The 13295-nt window shown below is 29.9% G+C and overlaps 1 protein-coding gene across 1 annotated transcript; it reads left to right on the top strand.

Moving 5' to 3' along the window:
- The first annotated feature begins 3612 nt into the window (after window positions 1-3612).
- Window positions 3613-6770, top strand: LOC133688787 (uncharacterized). The gene is made up of 6 exons (XM_062108402.1): window positions 3613-3991; window positions 4090-4667; window positions 4856-5045; window positions 5148-5212; window positions 5646-5856; window positions 6310-6770. Exons 1-6 carry the CDS (start codon window positions 3887-3889, stop codon window positions 6637-6639), a joined length of 1479 nt encoding a protein of 492 aa, XP_061964386.1. The 5' UTR covers window positions 3613-3886; the 3' UTR covers window positions 6640-6770.
- Window positions 6771-13295: the final 6525 nt, after the last annotated feature.

Raw genomic sequence — 13295 nt, 5'->3', positions numbered from 1 at the left:
GAAATTAGACCTAAATATCAAATTCAACCATTTTTGAAGTCGAAATCGTCATCAATGAACTTTTTCTCTCTCTACATTAGAATCGAGCGATTATCTCTCTCTCATCTAACAAAAAAATGAGTGAAAAATAAGGGAAATAAACTTTGATATCAATTTTGAATTTCTAACAACTTAAAGGACCAATCACATGTAAATAAAAAATGATAGGGGACCAAAATAGGTTTTTTACATGAAATTCAAAATCACCACCTATTTTGCCAACTCTTTTCACTTTGGTTCTTTTTCTTTCAATCCAATACTCTCTTCAAAATAACAATATGCAATTGAATGTTAATTTAAACTTAAAAGAGCTCACTTGTGCAAAAACAATTAACGATCAAACTAAAAATTTAGATTAAAAAATTATATTATTCCAAGCCATAGTGATCTGTGAAAGAGTTAATAGTGCATCTTCATCTGTATAAACACCACTCCGTTTAGTTTGTGTGTGTGTGTGTGTGTGTGTGTGTAATCCTAATAATATTGACTAGAGAAATAGAAAAATAGGAAAACTACTCCTTTCAAATAAGAAAACTGGAATAAAAATTATTAAATTGAAAAAATATAACTAAAAAAATATTTATTTTTTCAAAAAAGTCTTGATCAAATATAGTTATGAAAATTAAAAAATATATCTCTAAGCTTTCAAGTATAGATAGAAGCTACATAAAGATTTATAGAATGTTAAAATATTTTTCCCTTAGGGGACTAGAATTGCATGTGTGGTATAACTCCAACTAGTTATCCAACTCGTGCTTTATTGTAGGTTGAATATTTTTTTTATTATAAAAAAAATTAAATATACAAGCTTTTCTAACGTGGTTTTTATATAAAAAATCTCAAGTGTAAATCAAAACTTTGTACGCAAATCTAATTAAATAAATCAAGAATCATCTAAGTCTATAGATGAAAAAAATTAACCACTAATGATAACTAAAAAAAATTAAAAAATAGATGTAGATCAAGATATTTGATCTTATAACACGAGTAATTTACCGGTCATGTTTAATGAATTTTTTTTATTAAAATTAATATTTTATTCAATCAAGTGATGATAAAATACACAAGCACATGAAATTTATTGAAAATAACTAAAAGAAAAAAATATATTATATGAGGTTGTACATATTAGAAATATTATCCAAAAATAAAATATTTTTTATTGTTAAAAATAAATCTCACCTATATAAAACATAAAAAAATATACAAATCAGAATAATATCTATAAAAATTAAATATATACAAAATAATTAACAATTATTATTTAAAAAATGTTAAACTATCAAAATAAAAAATCAAATAGAGTGGTATTAATTGAAACAAATATTAAAAAAAAAGATATATTTTTTGTTAAGAAAAAAATGCAAATAAAAAAAATAAAAAAAAAGTCAGGCGTTCTTGCCAGGCTAAAGTAGCTAACCCATTCAAAAAGGGCCCACATGCGGGCCTTCAATGTCAGCCCCATGCATGGACCCTTATTTTTAAGAAAAGCTAATGTTGTCCAACCTATATTTTTTGAAAAAAAAAAAAGATAAGCCAAATAACACATCATTTGTATTTGTCTTGATTCTAACCAGTATTGTGACCTAAAATTTAGACCTTCTAGTTTTTTGACCTAAAAATCCAATTCTCAACTCTTTTTTTATCCAAAATATCTGGAAAACACCATAGATATCTTGATAAACCAAATAATAGCCTTAAGAAACGAAAAAACGCATAAAAACTCAAAATCAACCCGAAATAAATAATTTTGTCAAGCTCAAATATGTCTTTAAGCAATTTTATAGTGAAAAAACACTTAAGTGGAACTCTCATTACCAAATAAAACTCATTGAGATCAAGATTAACTATATTGGTGGTTAGAATCGATGTCAACAATGATTTTCTCTCTATATCGCTGGAATGCGAGGACTCTCTCTCTTGTATCAAACTTGGGGCCTAAAAATAATAAAAATGAATTTGTGGAGTAAAATTGATTTTTTATCTGAAATTTTGGAAATTGAAAGGACCTAATATTTATAATTGAAAAAGTTCGGGCTCCATAATGAATATTTTCCCAAATTTTAAAAAACCACTCATTTCCTCTACAATTTTCACCTTGGTCTCTTGCCTTTTAATCTCACCATTCCCTAATAAAATGAACCAAAATTGGCCACCAATCTGAACCTATAAGGGCGAAAAAAAAGTCTTGGGATGAAAAAAAAATCACTGTGAAAATCCACAATGAATTGTGATATAGTAGTATGGAAAAAGTAATTTTCTCATGCTTTTTAGTGATTTGTACTAAATTGACAGCCCACACTATCTCGTGGGTTGGATCAAAATTTTTAAAAATATATAAAAATATATATTTAAGTGTTGCTGTTATTTTTCTAGTAGAAAAAAATTATACCATGTAAGAGTTGATTCAATGTGACTCAAAGGCAACCCGCACCACTGATAAAAACGTATTTTAACTAAAAAATTCAAATGTTATTTTTTAAAAAATATTGAAATAACAACATATTAAATCAACCCATGTCAACTCGAGTTAACCTTCAAATTTACGACCTGAGTCATAAGATAATGATAACCTCATATAAAACAAATAAAAAAAATTATGAAGCCAAATTCTCAATCAACACAATATTAACTAATGAGATTGATAAAAAAAAAGTTAATTAAAAAATAGATAAAAAACTACATGAGTTAATCTATCAAACATATGATCTAGTTCATAAGATCAAGATAACTCATAAAAAGTAAATAAAAAAATTTATAAAGTTTAATCTATAATGAACTTAATATTGAATGATGAAAAAAAAAAAAAAAAAAGACACGGAAAACAACCCAAGTCAAATATGGTTAACCCGTCAAATTCATGATTCAAGTCATGAGACTAGGATAATCTTATAGAAAATAAATCAAAAAAATTAACCAAGTAAACATAAGTTAACATGTCAAACTCGTGACCCGGGTCATGAGACTAGGATAATCCTGTAGAAAACAAATTAAAATAAATTATAAAACTTGATTCTTAATCAACCGATTATTGAATGATGAAATTAAAAAAAAATCAATCTAAAAACATGATATAATAAAACGATATGATTCTACCCAGGTTAATTTATAAAACTCGTGATCAAGTTCATGAAACCGGGATAATCTCGTAGAAAGCAAATTAAAACAAATTATAAAGTCTTATACTTAATAAATTAAATGTTCAATAATAAAATTAAAAAAAGTTAAAAAATAAAAAAATAAATTTAGTCAATTGGGTTAATCAGCTAGACACAAGTTATAAGACTAAAATAATTATATAGAAAACAAATCAAAACAAATCACAAAAGCTTAATATTTAATAAATCAAATATTAAATGATAAGATTAAAACATATATAAAAATAAAAAAAATTAACCTCCCAATCCTATCCTATTTTAAAATGAAATATTAATATAATATATAATATTACATGCCTACCAAAAATAACCTTCATATTCATTTCTGCTTTGCTTTACTGGCAGTGATTGGTTGCTTGGCCCATCTCTCGTCACATCGCAATCTTCCTCTGTTTACAAGCCGCGTGATCTCTATTCTCTAGCCACGAACCACTCGAGAGAAAAAGCGGGACGAGAAAATAACCACGTCAGCCGTTAGCATTACCATTATCAGGGTTTGTTTCAAAACATAGAAAGAAGGAAGGAAAACTCCAAATCAAAGGGGAGAGAGATAGAGAGACAGACGACGGACAAGACACAAAAAGCGGAGTGCCCGCAAATGCAATGATGGAAGCAAGCAAGCAATCATCAAAAAACAACAGCAGGTCCGCTACTACTGCAACAAATTCAAATTCAAATATTTTTCAGTAATGGCTGCTCCTCTTTCAAGAAACAAGGCTCCAGCTCGCTTATCTTCCTCTCCCCTCCTTTGGATCATTGCCTTGGCCTCCCTCACCGTTTTTTTTCTTTACAAGGTAACATGGAAGAGATTAACAGAACCATTCAAATTCTGAGCTTGATCATAATTTTGTCTTTGAATATTATTTATTTTTGTTCATTGGCATCCAAACAGGTAGATAATTTGGCATTGCAAACAAAAACGGTAGCGGGTCACAACCTACCACCGACACCATGGCATTTGTTTCCTCCCAAAAACTTCGACGATCAATCCCGTCATGCTCGAGCTTACCAAATTCTACATTGTTCATACCTAACATGCCCGTATTCCAACACTACCGTTTCGAAAGGTCACGGATTCAACTCCCCCTCATCGAGCCCCAAATGCCCTAGATTTTTCATGTTTATCCACCATGATCTGGAGCCATGGGCCCAATCACGGATAACCGTGGATCACATAATGGGGGCCAAAAATTATGCGTCCTTTCGTGTTGTCATTTATAAGGGGAGATTGTATTTGGATCCTTATTATGCGTGTGTTCAAAGCCGAATGATGTTTACAATATGGGGATTTTTGCAATTGTTAAAAAGGTATCCTGGGATGGTACCTGATGTCGATATTATGTTTGATTGCATGGATAAGCCTAGTATTAACAAAACTGAACATAATTCCTTCCCTTTGCCGCTCTTTCGGTATTGCACTACCAAGGATCACTTTGATATTCCATTTCCTGATTGGTCTTTCTGGGGTTGGTAAGTTTCTTTATCAATTTAAGCTATCTTTTGGTGCTTCTTGGTGTTCTTTTATAAATTTGGGCAATCGTTTCCACATGAATAGAGTGGGTGCTATTTGTTTAATTTGATTTTAGTTGTTCCTTCTTTTTTTTTCTTTTTTTTAATTATGTAGTTTGATATCTGAATTATAAATGACTCTGGTACAGGCCAGAGGTAAATATAAGACCGTGGGATGAGGAGTTTCGAGACATTAAACGAGGTTCCCAAGCTCGAAGTTGGCCAAAGAAATGGCCTCGAGCTTACTGGAAAGGGAATCCAGATGTTGGTTCTCCTATTCGTACTTCGCTGCTGGAATGTAATCACACTAAGAAGTGGGGGGCGCAAATTATGCGTCAGGTCTTATTTGACTTATAGGCTGAAGTTGTTTTCTTATGGATGTAAATGTGTACTTCCAAAAAAGAATTATGTCTTTGATGTTGTTTCTTTGTTGGATCCCAGGATTGGGAAGAAGAAGCAAAAGGTGGTTATGTGAGCTCGAAACTATCACATCAGTGTGATTATCGGTGAGTAAAAGAAATATTCTTTATCTGCTAGATGCTGTGATGTATAATTTTGTGTAAGCATGATCTATATAAATGCTTAAAGAGCATTTTGGATACACACGCATAAACTAGACTGCAGTTTCAAATGATTACCCTTGAATGCACCTTGTCCATGTTAACTATGTCGTCTGTCCATTTGTAAAATTGCTTTTCTTTTAAAATGGAATAGGATTGGTCATACCGACTCAATCAGGCCTGCAAATCCTTAAGTTGTAAATAAGCTTAAATGCCCTCTGTTGGCGCTCAACAGGAGTTGCATTGCGTAGCTTTTAAGGTGTAGTACTACTTCTGAGTTTTATGTACTATACAGACCTCTTTTCTTTTCACTAGGTAACTGCACTCATCTTACAGCTGATCATCTGTTGTGTTTTTCCACTTCATCCTCTCTATTCAGGTACAAAATCTATGCCGAAGGCTTTGCGTGGTCTGTGAGCTTGAAATATATTATATCCTGCGGTTCTCTTGCACTGATAATTTTCCCACAGTATGAAGATTTCTTCAGTCGTGGCCTCATTCCTGAGAAAAACTATTGGCCTGTCTCTTCTGATGGGTTATGCCAGTCCATAAAGTTTGCTGTTGACTGGGGTAATACAAACCCCACAGAGGTATAGTTCAACTTCGACTTACCTTTCACGTTTTTCCTGTCATTCAACAAACTTTCTCACTAAAGATCAGTACTGTCATATTCAAGTTTAATTACCACATTTTGCATTCTGATTTTGATCTCATCTGGAATGATCAGGTTTCCAGGTTAACTGATTGCATTAATAGTGGAAGTAGTGATGATAATAGTTGTTAGTTGGCCACTACTGGGATCTGCTCTTTGGTTATTTAATTTAATGGTATAACCGTGGTCTATAACTACAATGCTGGGACAAGAAGTAGTTGGTTGTCTTGTTTCAGTGCACCAAAGACGATAATATAGAAATGTAGATCCATATTTGTCATTGTTTTGCTGCCAAAAACACAAACGTTGCTCTTCATGTTTTTGCATGAACAATAACATTTTCCTAGTTAATTTAAGAATAAATCACAACTTTTTTCAATAACACTGACAGGCACAGAAAATAGGGAAAGCAGGACAGGATCTTATGGAAAGCTTGAGTATGGATCGAGTTTATGATTACATGTTCCACCTCATATCGGAGTACTCCAAGCTGCAGGACTTCAAGCCTGTCCCGCCATCTTCCGCACTTGAAGTGTGTGTGGATTCCCTGACTTGCTTTGCTGATGAGAAACAAAAGCGGTTCTTTGAAAGAGCTACTGCCTTCCCTTCACCAAGCCCCCCATGCACTCTTCAACCTGCCAATAGTGATTTCATCAAGAGTTGGATGCAACAGAAACAGAGAACAATCACAAATGTGAGAGAAATGGAGTTAAAAGCTTGAAGAGAGAAGACAATTAAGGACAGGATTACACCATCAAGCTTGTAAACTAGAACCATTTTTTGCAGGTTTAGAATTGCTTATAGTTTGTGTTTTGTTTCCATATGAAATCAAGAGTTACCACTTTCGCTTCAGCACTATTAACCCGCTGGAATCCAAGTTTTCCTTAATGAACTTAAAAGTTCATAAGAACTCATGACTATGTGTCAACAGCAGAGGTTCAGATGCTACATCGTCAACAGAACATGAGACGTAGTAGCCTCTCAGCCGATAAGTCGGAATATTTCTTTTGCTGATCTTCACAAATCTTCGGCAAATGTTTGAAAGCTTGCGTATGGGCTTGGAAAACAATTCTATTCCTCTCTATTGGGTTTATTGGGCTTGGGTAAAACATCACTGGGCCGGGGTATCTAGTTGTGTTGAGCTATATGGGCCTAAAAATAAGTTCGATCTGAGACTGGGTTGAATCTCCTGGGCCCGGATGTGATCTATGTTTCGTAGTCCTAGTGTCTTGGACGAATTTATATGGCGTCCCAAAGAGAAGCGACAAATGTCCATGCAATTATAAATAAAAACTCAAACTGGTAGGTGGGCTAAACCAACTTTAGTTAACTGTCTTGATTGTTATATATTCTCGGCATATTATAAATAAAGATTCGATCGTCCTCGGCATTGGAAGAACCGAGACAGAGATGCAAGTCTGTCGTTGTCCAGCAATTCGTTTTCATTTGACTATTATTTCTCTAGCTAGCTAGCAAACCGCGGAGGTGCTGCGTGTATTATCAGAGGTGTGGTGTCATGGGGGATTCTTTCTACATTTACCTGTTGGGCAGCCAGCTGGCAGGCAGTGCTCATTCCAACCAGGCAATGCCAATCAGGTAATATTTTCTTACGAATATTAGGTGATTTTTTTATTTATTATTTTTTTGAGACCGAGGTGAGGATTAGGCTACTCGTCCAATCTGGCAACGCCACTAAGATTTGGAGAGCGTTTCGCAACTCTGCTGGCAACTTGCTTGTCAAAATTTTATTTTATTTTATTTTATTTTAATATATTTAAAAATATATTTTTTAGCACATAACTGCTAATATAATGTAAAATACTACCATCTCTGCTAGGCAAGGTTTATTCACAATTATTAGTATTATTATTTAGGATAATTAGGTGTGATCATGAGCAGGTGAATTGAGGCAATTCATTAGTCTGAAACTGCTAAACTTCACACGTCAGATTCTAATGTGTCGGCAAGTGGAAGAGTCTATAGTTGTTATACAGTTAAAATACACTGTTATTTTTAAAGTATTTTTTATTTTAAAATATATTAAAATAATATATTTTAAATTTTTAAATTTTTTTTTTAATATTAGTATATTAAAATAATTTAAAAATACTAAAAAATAATTAATTTAAAATAAATAAATAAATTATTTTTTTAAAATACTTTTAAAACATAAAAATATTTTTTTTTTACATTTGAATGGCTAGAAAATCACGGTAAATAACTAAATATATAAATTTTCAAAGGTCACGTGCGTGTGACCCTCCTGCCACGAGAAGAAAGTGCCCTCCACCATGGAGCTATTTAAATAATAATAAAAAAAACAGAAGAAGCATGGAAACAATTAATATCACGGAAATTAATGTGTTTATGGCACATGTTAAAATCCTTACAGAAATCACAATACTGCTACTTTAAAATACCAAGGATATATTTGTTTCTTGAAGTTTTTGAAAAACTATTTTTTAATTTTTTTATGTTTATTTATCATTAAAAAAATTGGTTAATAGAAAACACTTTTTAGTTAAAGAAAAATTTAACTTATTTTCTAAAAAAGTGTTTCCCTAAAAAATTTAGATGAAAAACATTTTGTAAAAGTTATGAAAAATTTAGAAATATCATATTATTTGCTGATTGTATCAAATTTGATTCTCAATTGATTTAGGAATTTTCCACCTAAACGCCCTGAAAAGCAGTGGCTCAGTTGCAGCACACCAACTAAGATTTTTGATTGCTATATATATATATATATATATATATATATATATATTAAAAATCTTTATTGAATATTTATTTTTCAATTTCATCTCTCAGAATTTAATTTTTATATTAATTTAGGTTTTTATTTTTATAATTGTTATTTGTTTCCTTTATCATTTTTTTATTGAAATATTTTATGTATCAAATTTGGTCCTCATTCTTTTGATTGTTACTTATTTTATTTAAAATAATTTATGAAGTGTTAATTATTATTATTTTAATTTCTTCGTCTTTTATTTTTTTATTTTTTAGATTTGATCTCTATTATTTTGATTATTATTTATTTTATTTGAGATAATTTATGAAATTATATTTTTTTAATTTCATTCTCATTCAACTTTTTAATTTGTAAAATTTGTTCCTTATTGTTTTAATAAACTTGAGAAAAATAAAACATCAATAAGTTATTTTCCAGCTTATTTTTCATGACATAACTAAACATTGAAAAGTATTTTTCAATTTATTTTTCATTACACTATCAAATATCAAAAAATAATTTACTTTTCAGAAATTTACTTTCTTATAATTTATTTTTTAAAAAAATATTACTTTTTAATAAACAAGCTGGTCTAAAGGGGACAGTTTTAGGAATTTGATGAAGGCAAGCGGGACCACCACGTGTTTTCCACCGCAAGACTACAAAAGGCACGTGTCTTTATTTGAGAGAATCGAAGGATGTTATGCTCACACTCCGCGTATTATTATAAATAAAACTAAAAAGACGGGGAATTCCCTTTTTTTACCCGTTAAAAGAAAAAACCTTTTGCTTCGAGGATAATAGCATGATTGTCTTTTCATCAATGAAGGTATTTTGATATTTTAAATTGATATGGGGTATGATGGATATTTGCTTTTAAAATTACACTGTAAATTATTATAAATATTCTTAAGATTAATATATTGTTTGGTGCGATAGATTTATTTTTTTTACTTCTACAATGCACAATAAAATTATCAATTTAGTCTCATAAAAAAAAAACAAAACTTTGACCTAGAGAAAGAGGTGTTTGCTTCTTATCCTTTATATTTGCATAATAAAAATATTTTATTGTTCTTTGGATTAGTTTTTTATGTTTTAAATGTAAAGGTATTTTTGTTATTGTACTATTGAGTTTTTTGTTGTTATTGGGTAAAATAAAGGCTAGTTTTGTCCCTTAATCAATTAAAGTGATTTAAAAAAAAACATTGGCACAATTTGAGCATACATTTGCACATTAACCGCTCTATGGTCTTTGAACAGAGCTTACAGTTGATTTTAGCAACTAAAAATATTATTTTAGGATATCATTAGATTTGTCTCGATGTCTCCTTCTTTATCAAGGTGGCGTATATAGAAAATGGAGCTTTAATTTGGCTTCGATAAACATTTCTTTCTTTCGCCCTGCAATTTTTTAAGTCAGCCCTTTAGGTTCTTTTTATTTTTGATTTTGTCCCTGATCTTTTGGTTGATATTTTTTTTATTTCAAATAGCTTATGAAAATTGAAATTTGCTTCAATTTCATTCTCATTTGATTTTTGTTTACTTCTCTTTGTTTTTTATTTAATCCTTGATTTTTTGGTTAAGATTTCTTTTATTTGAAATAACTTATAAAAATTGAAATATGTTTCAATTTCGTCCTCATTTGATTTTTAAAATTTGTTTTTATTTAGTCCATGTTATTTTAATTGTTATTTATGGCATCTAATATAGTTTTTATAGTGTAATGTTTTTTGCGATTTCACCCTCAATTATTTTTTTTCCTATCAGATTTTGTCTTTATTTTTTTTATTGTTTTTCTTTTGCTTTGCTAAATTTTTTAGTTTGTTTTTTTATTTACATTCAATTACATCCTTCAACATTGAGTTGATTTGGATTTAAGCTTTTTGATTAACTCCATTTTGAAATTTTACAGATTTCAATTTGAAAAATGAACCCAGCTTAAAGATGTTTGTTGGGGGTTACCCTTTTTTTTTCCATTCTTTTAAGCTATTTTTTTTAGATTTTGTCCTTTAATTTTTATTTTATCAAAGATTAAGCTCATTGTTTTTTATATGCTTTTTACATAACTTTTTTTAGGGTTGGGTTATGGGGTCTTTTATATTTTATCCCCTTTTAGATATATTTTTTCAAAATATTTTTTTTTAATTAAATATAATTAATTGATTGAATATAGATGGATATTCACTTCATTGTGTTTTGTTTAGTTTGCTTTTATAGGGCATTACTCAAGGGAACCATGCAACGTCTTTCAATGTCGTTTTGCATCATTTTACAGTTGAGTTTAAACCAACTCAACAAGCTTTTTTGGTTGTGGACGATATCCATAGTAGAGTGACGATGGATCTCGAACGATATTTTCTTTCTTCTCTTTATAGATATGATATCGACAATTCATTATTTATTTATTTATTATTGACAAGTTTTTTTTTATTGTTCATTTTCTGCTGTTGCCTTTGATTTTAATAAGATTATTAATTAACTGATCTTGTTAGATATAGTTAGGTTAATGATCTGAATATCAAGTACTTCTTACTTCTTTCAAAACACAATCACCTCGCGGTGTAGTGTGGGCTCCTAGTCTCCCTACTATATTTACTAGGTGGTTTTGAAATTATAATATTGATTGTTTTTAAAGTGTTTTTTACTTGAAAATAAAATAAAAAAATATTTATATATTTTTTAAAATTTATTTTTAACATCAGTACATCAAAACTATAAAATATCATTAACTTGAAGTAAAAAATAAAATTTAAGAATCTCCAAAAATGCCTTTTGCATCCAAAAAACAAACACAATGAGCCCAACTCATCACCAGACTAAAAAGTGAACACATATTTCACATATCAATACGTGTTGTTGATTCAAGTTAATTAAGATAATATTATTATAATTTATTTTTTTAAAATAAAATTAAATTGAGTTTAAATTATATTATTTAGATTTAAAAGGGTCAATTTTTATTTAGTTTTTTTGTAATCTAACTTAGCCAATCTCTAAGGTGACCTCTCAAGCTAGATGACATTTTGCAGAATTTAAATGAAAGGTCTTTATCAATGGCACAAGAGAAATGGCGTGATACGTGATCCCATTAGCTGAATCATATACGTTGGAAGACGTTAATATCTGTCAGCGCGCGTGTAGTTGTTTTTTAAAATATTTTTGATATTAAAATAATATTTTTTTATTTTTTAAAATTAATATATCAAAACAAAGACGGTTACACCGCGTTTCTGAACCGTGCAAGTTACATAAATATCAAAAACCTTGGTGTTGTCGTTATTCATTACAGTGCTCAACATCATAGTTCATATCAATTATCTCGTTCTCGACTAGATTCAGGGGACAGCGGGCCCTGCCATGATATGACATACTATAAGCCTACCAGGGGAAAAAGAAGAGAGAGGCACACCTTTACCAAAGAAAAGCTTGCATATTATATACGGATCAAGATTGAGTGGCCTTAAATCTAAATTTTTTTTTTATATATATATATATATAAAAAAAATTAAATTCAAGATTCTTGCGTTGCCAAACACGGTACAATTGATAGGCAGATAATTCCAAATCACAAGGTCTTACAGCCAAGTATAAACGCATTGATTGAGCATATCAAAACTAATCGTGTCCTTGGATTCATCGGCTCTTATCTCGATGCACAACACTATTTCCTGACTACTCGCCCGTCCTTCTTTGATTATTTTCCTTCAGACAAAAAAAGGCACCACTCCACTTGACAAATTACATTACTGTAAATAATTCGTAGTGTGTCATTCCTGATGTAATAACCATTGGAAATTTATATAATTATTAAATTTAGAACTTGTGAGATTAATTAAAATATACACAAATTAATTTAAATATTTATATTAAACTAAAAAATAAAAAATAAAAAATAATGTACGTAACTATATAGTAGATGGAAGTGGTAAGATCTTGGACTAAATTTTTTTCTAAAGTGTCATATTTGAGTTACGTGGTTGTTGATAGATAGCTACTGGAGGGTTATATGATCATTAATTTCAAAGCCCGTGGAATTAATTGAGATATACACAAGCTGACCTGGATATCCACATTAATTAAAAAAAAAGTACGTTTAACCATCTAGTAAGTAGTCTAATAATAAGAGACTAGGACTAAGAAGTTTGCTTCTCATATAGTCTCAGGTTTGAATCATGTAATTAATAATACGATGACTACTGGAGACTTACATGGTGGTTAGCTTCAGGGCTCATGAGATTAGTCAAAGGACGTGCAAACTGACCCGGACACCCATGTTAATAAAAAAATTAGTATGCATTTTATGCCGTGGTATATTATATTCTTAAGAGTTTTTTAAAATATATTAAAATTAATTTTTTAAAATTTTTAACATTAATAAATTAAAACCATTAAAAAAATAATTTAATATTTTTATGTGAGACGTGCTTGAAAGTAGAGACCATTATATTTCTAAATATTATCCATTAGTACGTGTTTGATAAATTTTTGTAGCTATAATTTTAAAAAGTTGGTCTAGTAAAAGATATAAATTAAAATTTTATTAATTATAATTTTGTTAAAAAATTAATGGAATCATACAAAACTGTAATATATATATTAATTAACCAAATATTTTTAAAAATATACACTTCCAACTAAAC

This window comes from Populus nigra, chromosome 1, assembly GCF_951802175.1.
Source record: "Populus nigra chromosome 1, ddPopNigr1.1, whole genome shotgun sequence".
Classification (NCBI taxonomy): Eukaryota; Viridiplantae; Streptophyta; class Magnoliopsida; order Malpighiales; family Salicaceae; genus Populus; species Populus nigra.
This window is presented reverse-complemented; position numbering and strand designations above follow the sequence as displayed.